At 39.3% G+C, this 21,544-nt stretch overlaps 1 protein-coding gene across 1 annotated transcript; it reads right to left on the bottom strand.

Annotated features, from left to right (window-relative positions):
• Window positions 1–1,679: 1,679 nt before the first annotated feature.
• LOC101861605 (digestive cysteine proteinase 1) lies at window positions 1,680–21,412 on the bottom strand. The gene is made up of 11 exons (XM_005105816.3): window positions 21,359–21,412; window positions 16,145–16,315; window positions 14,641–14,819; window positions 13,135–13,206; window positions 11,092–11,263; window positions 10,192–10,384; window positions 8,779–8,972; window positions 7,617–7,708; window positions 5,605–5,766; window positions 4,494–4,683; window positions 1,680–3,318 (listed from the first exon to the last, which is right to left on the bottom strand). Exons 1-11 carry the CDS (start codon window positions 21,399–21,401, stop codon window positions 3,131–3,133), a joined length of 1,656 nt encoding a protein of 551 aa, XP_005105873.1. The 5' UTR covers window positions 21,402–21,412; the 3' UTR covers window positions 1,680–3,130.
• Between the last annotated feature and the right edge of the window lie 132 nt (window positions 21,413–21,544).

Raw genomic sequence — 21,544 nt, 5'->3', positions numbered from 1 at the left:
TTTGCAAACATTTATTTTCAAAGACCACAATGAGCAACATGACACTGATAATGGTGACAGGCCTTTTGTCAGCAGATAGTGGCAGAGCTTTCGACTGACAAGTGTTAAGGCTATCATATTAGGGTTTCATTACTATTATTATATTATATCATTATCAACGTTATGTTCTCTAGCTACAGACTACAGACAGCTGAAAACTGATAGTGATAGAAATGAGAGATCGTTGCTGTTACCAGATTATCTACTGAATTGTCAGCAGTCATTCCACGAGTGTGTAATTTTTATTTTGTTTTTCAATTATTATTTGAGTTTTGAAGAAATTTTGTTTGGGAAAAAAGAATAAATTCAGAAACATAACAAGAGCACTCGTTATTTCCAAATCAAAAAGTAGAAAGGAAATGATGAAACAGGAAAAAAAAATAGTTGTAAGATGTCCCTCTAAAATCTAAATCATTATTCGAATAACGGCTTTAGATCTATCTCATCTGGAAACCCCTGGAACTGATTTGAGTGGTTTTGGAATGAAGCTGACAAAAACAAAAAAACAAAAAAACTGGGAATAGGCAAAGATTCGTAAGCATCTAAATTAAACTGATTTTTTTCCTTTTCTGATAATAAGAAGCATTGGATGTAACTGATTGTGTGCTGTTATCTTGGCACATGAAGATATCTTTACAAACTGTTAGGTTTGATATCCATTAAAAAGAACATTATGCGATAGAATGACCAAGCGAAAAGCAATAGATTACAATCTAACTTCTAAGTGATGAATAAGCATGACAGTAGAGTGTAATTTTGTCACATGATGTATTTGAATTTATCTTCAAGAGGGACCAAAATAATTTCCACCATACAATGTATGATCTAGGAGTAGGAGATGGGACGAGGCCAAACCAGGCCAAGAGAGATGCAACGTTGGTGCTAGCAGAAAAATAGAGACTGTTACAATTGAGTAAAAAAAAAACAACCCAAAAAACAACCAAATGTGCAAACACAGCAATAGAATTCACATCTTTTAAGTTATACCTGCAGCTCAACTTACTGACAGCGGTATGAGGGACAATCAAAGATCTCCTCAATGCCTCCTCAATTTTATGAAGGTCAGGAGGATTAGGATTAGATTATGTTAGTTTAGTTTAGTTTTAGTAGAGGTTTTACGGCACTTACAACTGCATAAGGTCATATGAACGACAGAAGATTAGGGGTGTTACAAGAGTGTAACAAGCATAAAAAAGAAGAGGGGGAGATAAGGACGATAGATGTTTGATAGGAAAGAAGGAGCAAACCACACGAGAGCACCCACCAACCACCAACAGATTATGTTTGTGGGTTGTAGTAGGCTAGTAGACCGTAAAGTAGAACTGTAAACAGACTGGTCTGGTGGTATAGTGTCAAGTAGAACAGAAACGCTGCGGTAAACCATCAAGTGAACTGTCACCCTAATTTCTTTCCCCTCTCAAAATTTCCATATATATATATCCTCTCACTGCGGCCATATCTGGGAGCTTTGCTTTTTTGCTGTTTGTATATTCGTTTGGAAAACAAGGGAAGCACACGCAAACAATAACTGCCATTTTGGGCACAAAAAAAGAAAGACAGATAGACAGAAACAGCAGAAGGGAAGAAATTTGTACCTGTAGTCATAAAGTTTAAAGGAAAAAGAATAAAGAAATGAGTTCTTATGAAAGGTAGGAAACATTTATTTTCAATGTAGACAACTGACAAAGTAAGACCAGCCCATGCACACTGCTGGCAGCAACAAACTTCAAACAAACCTGTTGGGTCAACCATACTGCCAGCTCAAACTGAACTTTTATAATCCCTCAGTTTGTTGAAAAATGAGCAAAAATTGCTTGATGGCACAATTGGTGTGATATAATGACTCCTTTTCCAAACAGACATGATGAACCCTTTCACTGCTACACTCGATACTGTATAAAGTTGTTCTATAAAATTAAAACACTATAATAAATACTACTGCATCTGGCTGCCAAGGGTTAAATCAACACTTACCGAGCATAACGAAAATTATGTGAATACTGTGACGGATTTTTCTCTGACATGAATTCTCTAAATGTGGTACTCTATAAACTCTCTTTGCTTTCAAATGAAGAAAATACAACAGTAACAGTCTCTGGTATAAGTAAAATCGGGCCCCCATTCACACATGTCGGACCTATTGTACAACATCTGGGATGAACTTGAGTCACCATTGGATCATTAGTTACCAAACTAATTTTTTGCTCTAAAGTGCAAAGTTGCAGGGGCCTTAAGTTTACTTACTTATTGCTCTTACATACATGACAAGTACAGAACTTTGGAAACATCATCATACTATGATACTGCCATCCTGCTACGTTATTTCATTAAACTTTGTGCTAATTGCAGAAACATTTTATAGAAACCTCAGATGCACAGGTCATGGAATGATTGAGACAGAAAGAGAGCAGACACAGTAATAGAAAAGTATATATAGATTCGCTGTACACAGAATTGGATTAACCAAAGGAACAATAAAACTCTTAAAGCATAAGAGGCATCAGAGGTTGGCATATATTTCTTCTTTATGTGATCTTTCAAATCAGACAAAACAACAACAAAAATAAAAAAAACAAACAAAAAAAACAATCAGACACACACACACACACACACACTCAAACATATATATTGTGCATAAATCAGGTAGAGGGAAAACACCAGAGTCAAGCTAAATAAAGATATCATTATGAAAGACTTAACCGTAACTCTTGGGTCAGTCTCCTCAGATGACACAATTGTGACCTATGCCATTTCATCTTTCTGAACATACCCTGTTCCTATTCCTCACACTAAAATGACAATTCATCGTGCCACTACTATGAAAACTAAAAACCTGACTTCTCTCAAAAACTTACTGGATCAAAAGAGAAAAAGAATTATTGCAAAGATGTTTTTCAAACAAAAATAGGAAAAACCTTTTCAAGCAATTAACATTCCAAATTTATTAAGGCACCCTGAGAAATTAAATAAAAAGTAATGCCACCTGATTATCTTAGCTGCAGCAATTTGAACAAACTACAGCAAGCTGATTCAAAGCAATTTTGCTGACAGACAAGTGTCGCCGACCCAAGAGCTTCAATCAATCGACAATCTACTTAATGTCGACATAGGTGGCGTCAGTGGCCACGCCGCAATTGTTGTTCTTCTGCGACATGAGAACGTAGCCGTCGTTTCCCCAGTGGGTTGACCATGAGTTCTTGACCAGCCAGTAGGCCTGGTTGTCCATGACGCCGTAGCCCACGGCCAGGACAGCGTGGTCAAGGCTGTCAGGGTCACTCTCTGCAAAACAAGGAAACACAGCATGAGTGGGTTGTTCTTTTCTGATTTCTGAGCTTAGTAGGAGTCTAGTTTTTAGTAGGAGTTTTACGGCACATGCAACACAATTAGGTCATATAGGTGCCGAAGATTAGAGGTGTTACAAGATAGTAACAAACATAAAAAGGAAGGAGGAGAGATAAAGACAATAGTAGTTTGATAGGAAAGAAGGAGCAAACCACACCAGAGCACCCGCCAACCACTCACTTAGTAAAAGTTTTACAGCACTTGCAACACAAATACATCATATAAATGCCAAAGTTTAGAGGTGTTACCAGAGAGAAATATGCACAGAAAAGAAGGCGGAGAAATAAGGCCAATAGATGTTTGACAGTGACAGGAAAGATGGAACAAACCATATCAGAGCACATGCCAACCACCTACTTTTTTCAGATTCTTTTTTTTTGGTTAAAACATGCAGTGAGGAAAAGACGAAGCAGACAGCAATAAAACAAAGGGCTATGGGAAAAGTAGGATTTACAAGTGGCCCTCTCCTACAATGTGCGCAATTGCTGAACTGAAAACAACTGCAACATTAAAGACAAATCAAACACCCTACCACATGCTGTGTGTGTCATAATCAATGACTGAACCGATGACGCAACTACAACATCAAAATCAAAGACAAAACTTACTGCATGCTAGACCATAGAAAACAAAAACAACCCCCCCCCCCTCCCCCCACAGTTGAACCATTATTGCAGCAACAGAATCAACACTGAGTGTGGGAAAAGAGAAGCACACCGACACATAAATAATTATTTGGTATAAGGAAACAATGAGACAGACAAAAACAAAACAAAGGGAAAGAAAAAAAGTTGGGGACTTCCCACAGCATCTCTAGTCTCCCATGCAACTGAATCAACAGCAAACACATCAAATTGTTTGTTTTGTTGGTTTGAGTAAGGACAGGCACACTGACACGATGACTGTCTTACAGTGATGGGAAAGGGCAAGACAGACAGGCAGAATCAACAGACAAAAAGTCTCCTTCCTCTCGTTCATCTGTAAAAGGACATGCAAGTCTCTGGTGGGAATGTTGCTGAACACTACGGCCCCTTCAGATTTCCGTTAACTTTTGAGGTCTCCTTGCCAATAATTAGATGGAAAGTAAAGCAAACAATATTGAAATAACTTACTGCATGCTGGGTCATAGTAAACGCCATCAGAGTAAAAGCCGAAGGACTTGTGTGAGGCATCAATGGCCACGGAGATTGGGCCATAGTTAAAGAGGGCCACTTTGAGGGCGTTCAGGTCACCCTGGGGCAACGTGGTGTAGTTGGTGATCTGCACCACAGGGGTCACAGAGTTCTTCTTGCAAAAACTATCCTGTAAACGAAAATCATAAAATGAAAATCATATGTGCACACCTGCTCTGACAGCCACCTAAATAAGACAATCACCAGTACAAACAGCCAATTCCCATTTCTCCTCTTGTGGGTTTTTACATTATAATGACACTAAGACATCTACCTGTCTAAGACAATCACTTTTTCCCCCCACAGTGGGTGGTCGTCTTCGATAATTTTGACTGTATATATAATACTATGACACAAAACACATACATGGGTCTCAACTCAGAATTTTAAAAAAGATGGAATTTTCCGCATGATCGCGACAGACAACCATATTCACGAGACACCCATTATTATTACACTGTTTAACCCTAGAATGCTGAGATAAAAACCATCAATTTATCAAAGCAAGGTTATTTCATACCAATTTGAGGGTTTAGAAGATAATTTCAAGTAAAAGAGTAATTTACCAAATATTTACAATTTAGATTATGTACAGAAAGTGGTGGCACATTACTGGGTAGCGGAGTTTAGCGGAGGAAATGACAGTAGCGGAAATCCGCTAAATAGCAGAATATTGAGACCCATGACATACGAGATTGGGCTATTGTGTTAACCAAAAAAAATGCACAATACGACAACTAAGAGTTAAGCTGTATCCCACTTGTCCAAGACAAACACCGGCAAACTTAACCCCTTCCCATCGTGCATTTTTTCTCCACCAAACTGACATTGTCTAAGAAGACCACCAGTCTAAGATAAGATGATCCCTTTTCTTCCTGACACTGGGCATTGTCTAGGCTAGGTTTGACATAGACAGAAATGTAGCCATAGTTTACTCCTTTTTTTTTTATTGCCTTGATTCCCCTGCACAACCTCCATGCACATACTATAAAAAAATTTTAAAAACCAACCCCCCCCCCCCAAAAAAAAATTTTTTTAAATGTCCACTCACAATGGCCAGGTACTGCCCGTACTGTTCCTCACTGGTCAAGCCTCCGTTGGCCAGCATGTACCCGTAGGAGCGGAAATCTTCACCACCGTCGCAGCCGTTGTTGCCGAAGCCCCATGCGCAGTCAACCAGTTCCTGTTGGGACAGGCGCACCAGGTTGCCGGTCTGGGGAAACAATAGAAGAAAAAACGAATATGTATATATATACAGTCAAACCTGCAATAACGACCCCCGTCAAATTCCTGCTTGTGTCTATTTTTAGATATCATAATGCATAGCTGCCACTCAGGAATTTCAAAAAAGGAGGAAATCAATGCGAAGGCGGACGCGCGCTCTCCGAAGGCCGGAGTAAAACCAGTGAGATCCAGAGGCAATATATACTGGAAAATCTAGCTTATGGTTTTTCAAGGGAAAACTGTCATATTTGTTAACCATAAGCAACTGAATTAAAATGTATTTGGAAAAAAAAAAAAAAAAACAAAGGCACTAAGTAGACTAACAAGCATTTGAGTCAATTTGACACAGTTTGGACTTGGTGACTAAAAATCCAGTGTTTGTTGCAAGCTGGTGTCTTATAAAAAGATTTCTTTCAACTTAAAACTTGTACATCAATGTTGAGCGCGCGCAGTATTGGATCAAGGAAGCAACACCTCTACCGCTGTACTGAGCACTCCTGTACAATTGCGGTCCCGTTTGCACTTAACTTAGTAGTCCCTCTGTAGAGTGTAGATCTAACATGAATTAAAATTATAGCCTAGGCTATCTAATCTAGGTCTAGAATCTAGATATCTAAATATGTGTAAATCTAGATTATATCTAGAGATAGATTATCTAGATCTAGATCTATATTCAGTGTTCACTTCATCAACAGCCACAATATAGCCATCATGTAAACAAACGGGACCGCAATTGTACAGGAGTGCTGCGATTTCTTTATCGCACCAAACGCAAAGTGCAGCAGCGGTTAGTTCAATCTTCTCATGAACTTTTCAAGTCGCGCCGGCAGCTTCTTTCTCGTTCCAGCTCCTTTTATTTTTGCATTCAGCATCAATTTCTCTCGAATTTCCGCCGTTTTCAATGACAGCTCGGCGCGCTAACGTCCCGATGCCCGATCGACACTTTGTTGCTCCACAATAAACAAAGTGAAACTAGCGCTAGGCCTAGAAGAATGGAAGTAGAAAGCTACGGGCGGACATGCGCAAGCTGCGATTTCGTCTCTCTCCCGGTACGGTGTTTTCAGCGTGTAAAAAGTATCGCAATTTGCGGCCGAGAGTGGTCCAGCGGAGGAAGGAATAAAGTAGCAGGAAAAGCTAGATGAAGCGGAGTTTCCGCTATTTAGCGGGAAAGTGGCAGCTATGATAATGACGCTGTCCATGACATTTACATTTCTGAGGCAAACACTTATCCATCTCTACGACAATGGGAGGCAGTAATGGACAATTTCAAGTGTGCACATATACACTGTACATGGGTATACAAAGTTTCCAAAGAATACATTCTGCTCTTGTTTTTGTTGGGAGTTTTTACAGGGTTTTTTTATTTCAAAGGGGTCATTTTGTACCCCTGGGGTAGTATTCTTCACATCTCCAATACGTTAAAAAATCTTGATATTTCACAATTTTGTAAAGCATGGTCAACAAATACATCATCAGAACAAATGGTGGCAATACTTCAAAGAAGGTAGACAAAACAGTTGAAGTGGTCTCATTAAAAGAAAAGTTTTCACATCTTCTGTAAAATAAACTTCGGGGGAGTTGGCCTGGATATGTGCACAATACCAGTACAATGGCCCATCTTATCTTTTTTTTAGTAGAGGTTTTTACGGCACTTGCAACTGCATACGGTCATATACGCACCAGAAGATTAGAGGTGTTACAAGTGAGAAACAAACATAAAAAAGAAGGAGGGGAGATAAGGACAATAGGTGTTTGATAGAAAAAAAAGAAGCAAACCACACCAGAGAACCCGCCAACCACCCACCATCTTATCTTCTCTGGTTGTAAGACAAGACCTACCTTGAGGAAGTTGGCTCCCTCAATGGTTCCGGTGGTGCCAAAGCTCCAGCAAGAGCCACAGATGGCCTGGTCCTTGACGGGAGTCACAGCTCCTGCACACAGCAGATTTAGATTTTTTAGTTTTAGTTTTAGTAAGAGTTTTTCGACGCTCGCAACTGCATAAGGTAATATATGAGTGCCGAAGATTAGAGGTGTTACAAGAGAGTAACAAACATAAAAAAGAAGAATGGGGAGATAAGGATGATAGATGTTTGATAAGAAAGAAGAAGCAAACCACACCAGAGCACCCGCCAACCACCCACACACAACAGATTTAGATTTGTGAGAGAATATCCCCAACAAGCTGTTATTGTTTTAGTAAGAGTTCTACGGCACTTGCAACACAATTTGGTCATATAAGTGCCAAATATTAAAGGTGTTGTTACAAGAGAGTAACAAACACATGGAGGAGAGATCAGAACAATAGATGTTTGACAGGAAAGAAGGAGCAAACCACACAAGAGTACCCATCAACCATCCACCAAGCTGGAAAAATGTACTAGAATTTGAATTTCAACAAGACACTTCTTGAGATTAATTATGCAACTGACACCACAGATTAAGGAACTGCAAAAAAAAAAATCATTAAAAAATTTTTGGCATGGTACATTTTAGCAACTAACTGACAGTATAATACTTTCCAGTATGTCGAAACAAAGTGATCAAGGACAAATCTATCTGATAACAATGATCTTACAGTCCTTATGCTCTCGCTGAGTTATGATAAGAAGGGAAAACTCACCGTCCAGTCACTGTCAGATGAAAATGTATCTCTCAAAATTTATGTTTAATGTCCAATTTGAATAAGCAATCCACAAAAAAATGCTTTTCAAATTTATCTCACACGGTAATCCAAATATGTGTGCATGTGTGTGTGTGTTTGAGTGTGTGTTTGTGTGTGTGTGTGTGTTTGAGTGTGTGTGCATTTGAGTGTGTGTGTTTGAGTGTGTGTGTATGTGTGTGTGTATGTGTGTGTGTATGTGTGTGTGTATGAGCGCCCACACCTGTGTGTGTGTGTGTGTGTGTGAGTGTGTGTATGTATGTGTGTGTGTGTGTGTGTGTGAGTGTGTGTATGTATGCGGACGCCCATATGAGTGTACACAAAAGTTAAAACTAAACTAACCTTGCAGCCTCCAGTCCCACTGATCAGGCACATCATTCCTGGGGATCTGGAGCATGGAGAATGTCTTGCCCCCTCGGGGTCCGTGGGAGTAGCGGAAGCCACGCATGACCTTCATCTCCGACTCGGTTCGGTCAGCCATGTGGTTCACAGCCAGGGTGTAGCTCAGGCCAGCACGGTTCTTGGAACTGATGTACCTGTGTGCGTGGGAAGACCAGAGCAGAAATGATTTTCATTTTTCTCCTTTTTTTTAAGTCACTCTTTTGGGCAACAAGGTGGAGAGAGCACCGATAGGTAAAACTAAATAGCCAGACTGATCGCAACTGCAGTCAAACCTGCTGTAACGGCCTACCTATCCTAGAAATTGATGAAATGTTCAAGATCACAAGTATAAAAAAGATAAACAGCACTATAAACGACCCATCACATCCCCTTTCCCCACAAATTGTAAGATTACGCAGGGGCAGATATGTACCTCTAAAAACAAAGAAAGAAAAAAAAAATGTTTTTAACATCTGGCATAAGGCCAATGTCTATTGCTTTTTTGAGTATGTATCTATATAACTCTAAAGGTCTTGTAAGTAAATTCCTGCATGTGGTTGAATGATGCATCTGATGTGATATGTGTCAGCTTTACTTTGCTTTTCAAACTGAATTTCAATGAGAGTAATATATAATTAAAATTTTTATGTGTACCTGCATGTGTTTTCACAATCCTGTACAGCCATGAAAAAATCTCCCTCTGGGACAGAAAAGCATTATCTTATCCTATCTTATCCAAGTCAATCCCTTGTACAACGACCGCTTTCCACTTCCTTCCTTGTGTTTTTTTCTGTCATGACACTACCCAAGACTATACCTGTCCAACACAGCCACTTTTCTCCTCAACAATCAAATGTCGACTGTATTTCAGTCTTCAGTCGAGAGGGTAATTTGTTTTAGTAATTGTTTTACGGCACTTGCAACACAATAAGGTCATATAAGTGCCGAAGATAAGAGGTGTTACAAGAGAGTAACAAATACAAAAAAGAAGGAGGGGAGATAATGACGATATATGTTTGAAAGGAAAAAAGAAGCAAACCCAACCAGAGCACCCGCCAACCTCCCACTGAGTTTTATCGTCCACTGAGTTTGTTGGTTTGGGTGAAAAGGAGACAACTAACACAAGGGGATTTTCCAAATAAGTCGTTCTGGGTCTATGCCTTTTTCATTTGCTTTCTATTTTTCCTGTCAAAGCAAGGTGTTTAAAACCGTTATGTCGATTCAAGTGTCCTAGAAACTGCATTTGTCACTGCCTCATCATTCCTATAAGCCTATAATAGAAAAGACAAATGTGGTGACTTCGGGGTTTTGTTTTTTGCTATTTCAGTTTTCTTGGGGTTTTTTGTTGTTATTTTTTTCAATTATCATTCTCACCTCAGATTCTGTCTGAAGATGTGCTTGCGAGATTCATGCTCGGCATCATCATAGGTTTTGCCGTGGACTTTCTTGAAGATCTCAAACTCCTCGTGCATGTGGTCCTCCTGATGATGAATAAACTCACGGATCGGATCCAGTAGAATCTTCTTGGCCTTCATGCCTGGGCCTGGGTAGGGTCCACATTTCATACCTGCAAGACAAAGGCAAACAAAAATTATTTTGACAGAATAAAAGACACCTCTGACTTACTTACTTCATCTCTCCCTGAACCGTAAGGAACACAAGGCAGAGAGCAGTCGATGCTACAATTGTCTGTCTCTCGCCACTTTCTTTAGTTTTTATATATTTACGTTAGGCCCTGGGAGATTGCCTCATCTCCGATTGCACTCTTACAACTGCCAGTTTGTAAACTGATTCTTCTTTAAAAAGACAGCACAAGACTTAATAGAATCTCATTTTTTGTCAGAACTTGCTTTTTGTTTCTGTGTTTGCTTGAGTATTTTTGACAATGGCGCTATTGACACAATTTAGTCATATCTGCTACTTATGTTACAAGAGTGCATGTTGCTTTACAAATATAGAACAACAACAAGTATAACAACAGCTGAACTTGTTTCTACAGTCTCACTGCTGTAGTCTTACTGTCGTAGTCTCACAGAGACGTATATCAGCTCGATAAGTACTATCTAATAAATTCTGTTTAGTTTTGTTTGGTTTTGATGAAAGTTTTACGACACTTGCAATATAAGCAGGTTGCATAAGTGCCAAAGATTAAAGACGATACCAGAGATTAACATACAAAGAAAAGTAAGAAATATGAGGATGGCAGATTTTATTAGGAAAGAAGGAGCAAACCACACTTGAGCCCCCACCACTCATTTAAATCTTGCTACTCACTTGGGGGAACCTCAAAGTCCGCATCGGAGAATGTGACGTGATCATGAAACTCGAGGTAGTCCACGTAGTACTTGTCGTAGTGAGAGCCCAGGAGAGAGTCGTAACCCATCATCTCATAACGGACAGGCAGAGAAGCGGCATCATCGGTGACTGCCATCGTGTAAGTGCTTTTCTGGGATAAGATAAGTAAAATAAAATAAAACTTTATTGCCTACACTGGTTTGGTGGTCCCCCACACCAATACACATACACAAACACACGTTTACATCCATACACATATGTGTCACGACATGGTGGAATCAGGCGCTCATTAATTTTTGGGCATTTGGAATTATTAGTTTGCCTTAATTAAAGCTTGTTCAGTTGTCTTGCTATTGGTAAAAAAAAAATGCCAATCTATCTTGAACAGACGTCAAGATATTTGAGATTGAAGAAGATGGGGTCGCCTGGTTTCAAAGGTAGAATTAGCGAGAAAATGGCCCCCAAAGTTTGGTTATTTCCATACCTTGACAGTCCATGGAACTTCAAAACTTAATTTTTCATGCCTTTAATCAATGTTTTTCAGTACAATCCACCCAGAAATGTGTTTTTAATTGGACAACTATGGTGTTAAGCCAAAAAACAAAAATTTGATGAAAATTACCAAACTGGCAGAAAAATGCCAGTTTCTTCACTTTGATTATTTTGAAAAGTGCCTGATTTCACCATGCTGCCTCACATATTATTCTGTCACGCATCCTCTCAAAGTCTCTTCAAAATGCATCTCTAAAACATATGCTTGCACTCACAAACAGACCCACAGTCATATATATGCATATGAAATAATAAACAATTATTGTTGACAGTTTTTTAGGTTTAGTAGAGGTTTTACGGCGCTCGCAACTGCATATGGTCACATGAGTGCGAGAAGATTAGAGCTGTTAAAAGAGAGTAACAAACATAAAAAAGAAAAAGGGGATATGAGGACGATAAATGTTTGATAGGAAAGAAGAAGCAAACCACACCAGAGCACCCGCCAACCACCCCCTTTTTAAAAAAGTAATAATGTTTAAACTAGATGCACAATCAGTTTTCTGATATTACAATTGTAATTGTAATGAAAAAATGGGTATAACGTCCATCTCCAAAAGGACTGAGCAAAGTGGAAAATTCATGTTAAGTACCTTTCCCATGAACACAACGTTGGATTGAGCAGAGGCTTGAACCCCCGAACCCGCAATCTCACGATAGGAGAGCAGTATAGCCGAACCACTAGGCTACCCAAGCCAAGGTAATTGTAATGCATTATGCCAACCATGACACAATTTAGACCTAAATTATTTAATTAGCTTGGCAACTCCAACCCAGTATGTCGGGGCCAGTGCAGAATGAGCAGTGAAAAACATAGTGGCAGACAAACAGATACTGACTCGTCTACGTCATGGGAATCACCTAAACATCTGCGTGCAATAGAGAAGAGCATAACCATTCCACCACAGACGCCAGTTAGCTTACCTGTGAGATAATAAAATGTCCTATATATATATATATATATTATATATATATATACAGTCAAACCTCATTAAACTGCCAGCCCCACTTACTGCCTGGTTTCACCAGTGCACGAAAAAGAAAGTCTGTATAAATACAGTATTTGCGCCTTTACACTGCCATCCGCCAATGTCTGAGCTCTGTACAGTCTTTAATAAACTAATGTAAATACACTGTAGAAAAAAACCTAGACAATACCCATCCCATCGCCAATCGCCACAATAATAAAACGATACATAAATAAATAAACAGATAAACAGATAAAGAAAGAAAGAAACAAACAAACAAACAAATAAAAAAAACAACCAACCATTTATTGATCCCCACTGGCAAATTTGGGTATCAATGGCAAAACCACATAAAATACAAAGATTTAAACACACAAACATTAATATACATGTGCTGCAAACAATACCAAATATGCAACAGGTTTGGAATCAAACTTCTGTGGGTAAAACAGTAAAACAAACGCATGACAATTTCTAGCTACAACATTTACAATTGAAGGCTTACCTTTTTGCCCACAGTGACAACTTTCTGGTACATTTTGCATGGTAAACCTCTCACAGCCCCCTTTCCAACGTACTGTCAGAGAGAAACATTCAATTTCAGCATGATAATGATAGAAATAATTGCATTTATATAGATAAAAAAATATAAAAAATAAATTACACTTCTATTAGTCCCAGAAGGGCACTTTGGTTTACAATGGTAAACATACACATATATACATAATTATAAATACGTACATACATAAATACATGCATAATTATATACATAAATACACAATATTACACAAATACAGAACAGTTTACAACCATGTCACTGTCGGTCGCCACAGTGCAGCGCCCTGTATTTTTTAGCAAGGGTTGTCGTGTCTTGCTCAAGGACACACCCCAGTGACCACCCATCTGATCCCCCGTGTCACAGATACTAGTTTGACATTACTTGAGTCTAAACTCACTACTCACTACGCCGCTGGAGCCCCCAGTGGCATAGCTCTACAGCATGCTCTATGAACTTTATAACTATCATCACCCCTGCAGATCCTTGAACACCACTCAGAAATGTTCTCAACTTCCCGGGAAGCACATAGTGCGAGCTGCAGATTACACACATTAAAAAACTTAACTGACAAGATCTTTTGCTGTCTAAAGCTGGGTACCTATTCTCACCTGGGTGAAGTGAGGAAAATGCATGTAAAGTGCATTTTTAAAGGACACAACATCATACCCTCCATGGGCTCTCAAACCCAAGGCCTTACAGCTGAGAGTCTGTAAACCCAACCACTCGAGCACAGACGCCACACCATAACAATTTTTTTTTAAAACCACTCTCTTTATACCACAAATACAGTAATAATGTTACAAAGACCAGACTTTCATGTTTATTGTAACCCTTCAAAAAGAAAGTGCAATTTAGACCCAGAATTCTGCTGAAATAGAAAAGAACAATTTCATTTTATGAAAACGTCATAATATGAAGACTCTACTCCATACACATACCATACCACAGGAGTTTCAAATAGATTCAAATGCTCATGTTATTTCATTTTGTTTTTAAAATTCAAACAAGCTGATTAAATTGGTGGGATAACTTTCTTCTCAACAAAGGTTCAACTGACATAAATTTGTCTCAAAGAATAGTGGAAGAGAAAACAATAAAATAAATAAACTACATTTACAGTTGTTTTATGTGGAGGGGGAAACCCAAATCATTAAAAAAAATTAAATCTGTCTGTTGATAAACCATTAGGCCTACTGAGCAATACTTTCATGTAGAAAAGAAGAGAATCTTCAGGATGTCAAAATGTGTTTGTAATGTAACTCGAATGTTGAAATTTAACCACACAAGTGAAAGGTGGTTTGTTTTTTTCTAATTTAACCGCACACGTGAAAGGCATTTTTATCCCTACCAAATTAAATAACAAGCACATAAAAATTACACAATATACAAAATAAAAAATTAGTGGAACAACCATGATGAGGTGAAAATGTCAAAAGAGCAATGAGCATCTACCTTGAAATCAGTGGTATCGGGAAAGATCACAGTGAGCTCTGTTGGCATTTCTTGCGAGCCATTGGCGGAAAAGCAGCTGATCTTGTTCAACACCTTTTGTGTGGAGAAAGGGATGATCTTAAGGGTCACACCATAGGGCAACTCTGGTGTCTTCACTTTGGAAATGACCCTTTGTATTCCTGTAGATTAAATGAAACACATAGGCCAAAGTCAACTATGGAAATTTTTACATAAAAAAGGCTAAAAAGAGAAAAGGAGCCAATCCCTTTCTTTACGGAGACATCAACACCACTCAAATAAATTTTTAACTGATGAGTTTCAAAGCAAAAACCATTGAACTTGCTCTTATGACCACCTGTCTAAGACAATCATCTGTACAAACAGTCATTTCCGTGGGTGGTTGGTGGGTGCTCTGGTGTGGTTTGCTTCTTTTTTCTTATCAAACATCTGTCATCTTTATCTCCCCTCCTTCTTTTTTCTGTTTTTTACTCTCTTGTAACACTTCAAATCTTCGGCACTTATATGACCTTACTGTATTGTAAGTGCAGTTAAGCACTTCCTAAAAAAAAAACCCAATCATTTCCCACTTCCCACATTCATTTTTTTTATGTATATTTTAATGACCCTGTTTAAAATGACAACCTGATCACTACTTTTCTCCTCGACAATGGGTGGTCATCTTGGACAGATTAGACTGTATTCTGAGAAATGAAATCACGGGTGTACTGGTGTCTGTCAATGTAACAACTGTGGTGTCCTTGAGTTGGTTCTTTAACCCTTTGAGCCCTGACCTCCTAAGGCTACCGTGCCCCTCTGCCTGAGCTCCTAAATGATATTGCAAACATCCATAAATTCGTCATCAGAATCACACTCCATATCGCACTCAGGTTATTCCTCATCATTACCAACATCTAATTAAATTCAGAAAGATCTAAATTCAAATTTAACATCCTGCGTCGTAAACACAGTTTTTTGTGAGCGTTTTGTCCCACGCTGGCAGGGTTGGAGATAGGTCTCGCTCACCAGTTTACCGGTGGCAAGGGGTCAATGGGTTAACGTGTACTTGAATTCAAACAAATACAGAGTTCAAAAACTGTAGTTTCTTCACTCTTAGAAGGTACACATCAAAGTTTCTATATGTCCTTTCTACCCCCTCGTCGGACGACTCTCTCACACTCAAAGCCTTGGCCTCCACACTATGAACTCTCCTGTCTTATTTTATTACCTTAAGTAGGTGTCATAAAGTTTATGGTAGGCTACCTGAGGGCACAGACAAACAAAGAACAACAGATAGCCGACACAACAGTTTTACCCATTGGTTCAAGTTCTGAGCAAGTTATTTAGATATATTCTGTGTCTACCTCAATATTATTTTTACTTCTATTTTTACGACAAGACTAAAATGTTGGTGAAGTTCTCAATGTCCACTCAAGTGTCCTATGAACTGCATTTCTCTTTTCCTAAATTGTTATTATTTACAAAGAAAAACTCAAGCAAAACTTACCATTGTAGTAGTCCACACGGCCACGTCCATTTGGTCCATCATAAAGGACCGTAAACGGCTCCACAATTTCTGCATAGGGCAGACGGATGGTCCCAGTCACATTGTATGAAGCATCGCTGCCTGGAATCCAGAATGGCTTCGGCTCCAATCTCAAACTCCATGCCCCAGCACCTGCAGAAAGAGGATGTAAATAATAATTTTTTTTAAAGTTCAAGTTATGAACATAATAATGACAAAATATATACGAGATTATCTCGATGTGAAGGGAGGCATGCATATATTAACCCCTTGCTGCTCACCACATACATCCCACATACTAAGAAAAATTCCAGAGTATACAAGGGGTCACAGGTCACAATCTTTAATCAACAGTTATTCGCTTCTAAGTATAAACTCAGGTACAAGAGACAGATAGTTATTTACAGAGGTAAAAGTATTAAAAGCATAGAAAAAGAAATGAAGAGACAAAATTATCACCATTGACAAGACCTTACAACAAGCCATAACAATATTATAAACAACATGAAAGAAGAACCAGGGATGTAAACAGGTTTTGAAAAAAAAGCCGGAAAATATACGGCGAGCGCGCACTGATTGAAATAAGAATACAGTGAGGCAAAATTATATTTGTTTCTTTCCCTCTATTACAACAAATAATCTCTATTTAGTATTAGTATATAATATGTATTGTTTAGGCCTATAGTAGACTTTTGTTAAAAGCTGGGGTCCCAATGGCAAGTCGGCAGGAAAAAAAGGAAAAAGCCGGAAGATTTACATCCCTGAAGAACTGAAGACTAAACAAGCACTCTAGGCTGTTGTGTTGGCTATATCTTCGCACAATGAGTACATAAAAAAGACAAGATCTTGCTTTGTTTCATCGGTCACAAAGCCTTTGCTTCTTGTCAAACTATATTCAACAGAAAGAGAAATGAAGTGACAGCTATATTTTATCCATTGGCAAGACACAGGTAGAACAAGCCATATAATCAAAAACGATATGAATAAAGTTCTGAGACTGAACACACGTGTTCTGATTCTGCTTCTACGTATCGGCTGTACCCTGTCTCACACAATGTGTGTAAGATATGCAACTCACCTTTCTTTGTTCAAGACCTTATTATGTGTGATTCTCAGGTGCATAATTTTTAATAGCCTAGAAATAAACATGATTGCATCAGCAAGTTGACACAGAATAGAAGATGGTGATATAAAGTCTTTTTAAATATAATTCAAAACCGTGTGGAGGCAAAGATGAACGAACCAAACCATGGATTTTAAAAGGCATACCATGAAATGCGGTGGCGGAGCGGTTAGTGTCTCGTCTACAAAGCAGGTAAAGGCGGCGTGGAAAGGAACTGGCCACCCTACCACCATATGCCAAAGGCCCAGGAAGTTGTCTCACTAACAAGGCAATCCCCAATGTCCGGATCGGAAGCGGGAACAATTTTACTTTACTTTACCATGGAATGCATTCAGGTACTTTAGCGGATTATTTCCCTTGTTCTAAGGTGCGTGAGGCATCGTGGTGAAATCAGGCGCTTGTCAAAATAATGAAAGTAAGGAAACCAGCATTCTTCCATCCGTTTGGCAACTTTTAAATTGAATTTTTATTTTTAAACTCAACAACTTTTATTCCATTTAAAAACACTATTTTTGTGTGGACTTCATTTTCAAAATGATTAAAGCAACAAAAAGGTAAATTTTCAGTTTCCAAGGACTCTCAAGCTGCTATGGACCAAAGTCACACGTTGACGGCCATTTTCTCGCAAATTTTACCTCTAAAACAAGGTGACCCCAACTCCTTCAATTGCAAAAATATCTAAACTTCTCTTCAAGATAGTTAGGTGGGGGTTTTTTCATTGAAAGCAAGAAAAATGAAACAAGCTGTAAGATGATACCAGTAACTCCACATGCCCAAAAATTAACGAGCACCTGAATACACAACTTCGGGACACAGTTAGATAATCTATCACGACAGATCATGATCTCTCGGGGGTAAAAGTAAAGGTTATCATGTGTGAAAATTTAATTTTGAAATATATTTCTGGCAGTCAAGGCTCAACAGTCCTGAGTCAAATATAATATATATATATACAAAGAAAATGAGAGCCATCATGTGACATGTCAAGAGAAAGAAATGTAAATTTTAACCCAATGGACCTGAGAGCCTCAACTCAGCATGCTTCTTTACTTTTACATCATTAAGTACTCGGTCTTCTTTGACTTTGAGACATTAGCCAATTCACCACTACAATGGAGATAAAATTGATCATGATATCAAAGTGCGTGGGTTTACAAAGTTACAAAGACATATTATAACTCACTTGATTTACCAATCTGGTACCTAAACTTTATTTTATAATAATATTCTTAGCAACATTTCTCCCCCACATGCAGAGAGTACCCAGTGCAGTGCATCTCAGATAAAAATCACAGAGATCACCAGCATCTAGATCAACCGAGTCTGTACTTGAGAGAGTAGCCTTTCAATCTGAGATTCTCCGGGTTTGGCCAAATGAGTTGTACTAGATCCATATATATATATATATATATGTATGTATATATATATATATAATATATATATATATATATCTCTCAAATCACTGAAATACTCGGTATTGATGTTATAATATCCAAGGAATTTCCAATCCAAAAGATGAGCTGCTATTTTTTTCACGTACAAAAATGAGCAGTAACACAACTTGTTTTTCACAAAGGGGGTTTCGGCATTCGGGGGGCATTTAACCCTACTGCAATTTAAGTTTGACATCTCTTGCTCACCGAGCGTCAATCACCATAACATCGGCCCGTGAGTCAAAAAGTAATCGTTTAGAACCAGAAGTAATCGTCAGTGGAGCCATTCGACACTCCATGTAATAGTTAATGTTCTTGGGGCCAAAACCAGATTATCCCAGCATTCCTACCCCCAACAACTAAATTCTAGAATGTAGATCTCCTAGATCTAGAGATCTACCGTTTACTAGTGATGGGCATGTACCGGTACCCAGTACCAGAACTTCCAGTTCAACCGAAGGAGGCCTCCAGTTCCGGCTCTGGGAAGGAGCCGACACCAACGGTTAATACTGGCTCTGGTAAGGAGCAGACGTGACAGGGTTTTTTTTTGGGCCATGGAAAGTTGTGTGCAGTGTGTAGGCCTAGGCCTAGCAGCTGTGACGTCAGATGCACAACGCAGCGGGTGACCTTGATACATGACTTCAGATTCAAAATTGACAATCAAAAATGAAATTTGCTTAAATTTAATATGGCATCAAATCAAGTTCCACTCGAGCCACTTCGCTTATTTTGATACGCTGATTCCGAAAATGAAATCAATTTTTAGTCGGTAACCTGGCATGTAGCCTCAATATTTACGTACACAGTAACTGGCAACCGGGCACTTAGTCTCAATGTCACGTACATGGTAACCGGGCATTTCAGAACTCCAAGTTCAGTTTTTGTCATCCAGAGTTGCCTTCATCCCCACCCCTCCCCCGACTGTACCTTTTTAAAAAATCAATAATCCCCCCCATTCTGGAGCCCTATACTTCGCAGCGCACAGGCTCTGAATGAACTTTGGTGACTCCCAACCGGTACTCACAATGTGAGGTGCACGTACAGTAAACCGTGTACATAGATGAGACTAGGTGCCCAGTTACCGTGTACGTAGATACTGAGACTAGGTGAGACTGTCTAAGTGCGCGAACCAATACGTAGATATCGAGACTAGGTGCCCGGTTACCATGTATGTAGACACTCCGTTTTTTAAATTCTGCATGCAAAGTTTAATCCCACGCTGCGGCAAACTTCAAAGGGATTTTGCGTCACAGTTCACCTCTCCAGTTGTTACTTGTGTGGGCGTGTGATTTTTTTAGGGGGCAGGGGGGATGATGCGGGCCGCGCTGATCGAGGCGAGACACAGTCTGTGACATCACCTTTTGGTGTCCCTCTCAGTACCGGTACCAGTGCCAGTACTGGCGGTTCTTGGCACCCAGTGCTGAGAAAGTACCGACACTGGATTTCGCCGGTACCGCCCAGTACTATCATTTACGACAGTACCAAAAAAATCAGTTATCAAAGTTGTCATCATCATATAGCCTAGGCCTCTATGGCTCTTTTCATCAAGGAAGTGGCTATCCTCACCCCGGGTGATAATAAAAATACGATCTACCTCTCACCCCGGGTGAGACTTGCCAGCGTAGGCTATTCTTACCCGGTGTGAAACAAGACCTGTTTTTCCTCATTTCGGAATACTGTCTATTGGTGTGAATGATCAAATAATAAAAGCCAAGAAAAAATTACGTTATTATAGCACAAAGACAAAAGTAAGCTAATTTGATCGTCTTCAAAGATGCTATGGCTGTTTCACTTTTCGAATCGAGCTGAACTACGCGGGTCGCCATTTTGTTTTGCTCGGAAGTTCTCACAGGATCTACTCTTGTGGACGATCAAATTGACCAAAACAAAGTTAAAAAATGATGTTAAAAAACAAAACTAAATTAATTTGGTCATCTACACAGATGCTACGACTATTTAACTTTCCGAATCAAGCCGAACTATGCGGGTCGCCATTTTGTTTTGCCTGGAAGTTCTCACGCTACTCCTCTCTCTCTCTGAACTCTCTCTTTCTCTCTCTCTCCACTGCCCACAGACAAAATTGCACGTTTGTTCACGGCACAGAATTCTACAATTTAGTTATCACAATGTAGAATTCTGTGGTTCAGGGTGAACGCTTTACTGGTTGGCCTAGGCTAGGCTATAACGGTGAACGCCCACCGGGTGAGAATAGCCAAAAGACTCGTCTGCGCTATTCTCACCCGAGAATAGAGGTGGCCTTTCACCAAACATTTAGAGCAAACAGAGGACTCAGTCATGAACCATTGTCTTGTGAGATCTAGATTCTAGTCGGTCCCAAGAAGGCGGCCTTGAATAATTAGATCTACTGAGACTGAGAGGGAGAGGCTTCCGCTACTAAGATTAGATATTAAATTGTTTTGTTACTTCTTACACTTACACTTACTGTTCAACTTCATAGGGCAACGCTGCTGTTGTACCTAATTAAATACTCTAGATTCTAGATTCTAGATCTAGATCTACAACTATTCTCCGAGCATGCCGCAATCATTTACACATACTCAGAGATTCGAAAATTATTCCACAAAACATGAAAAAAATGTTTATAGACTCTAATACAAAACTAGAATCTAATGTCCTTACAAAGAGAAACCAACAGCACAGCGACTCCCGTGATCCTCGCCATTTTGATGAGAAGTAAGTCACATGATTGAAGCTGTGCTATTTATATACTCTCACTTGTCGGGGTCATTGGTCGAGCCTATTCGTATGAATAAAAGTTGCAGGCCAATTTGACAGGTCAGGTTACGCCCCTCCCCCCCCCCTCTC

This window comes from Aplysia californica, unplaced genomic scaffold, assembly GCF_000002075.1.
Source record: "Aplysia californica isolate F4 #8 unplaced genomic scaffold, AplCal3.0 scaffold00493, whole genome shotgun sequence".
NCBI classification, from domain to species: Eukaryota; Metazoa; Mollusca; class Gastropoda; order Aplysiida; family Aplysiidae; genus Aplysia; species Aplysia californica.
This window is presented reverse-complemented; position numbering and strand designations above follow the sequence as displayed.

Excerpts from the sequence above, each read along its gene's own strand:
- LOC101861605 (XM_005105816.3), bottom strand. The coding sequence starts at position 21,401 with ATGGCGAGGATCACGGGAGTCGCTGTGCTGTTGGTTTCTCTTT. Across the intron at positions 10,385-11,091 it reads GGACTTTGAGGTTCCCCCAA|GTATGAAATGTGGACCCTAC; the intron begins GTGAGTAGCAAG and ends TTTGTCTTGCAG. Across the intron at positions 5,767-7,616 it reads AGGGAGCCAACTTCCTCAAG|ACCGGCAACCTGGTGCGCCT; the intron begins GTAGGTCTTGTC and ends TTGTTTCCCCAG.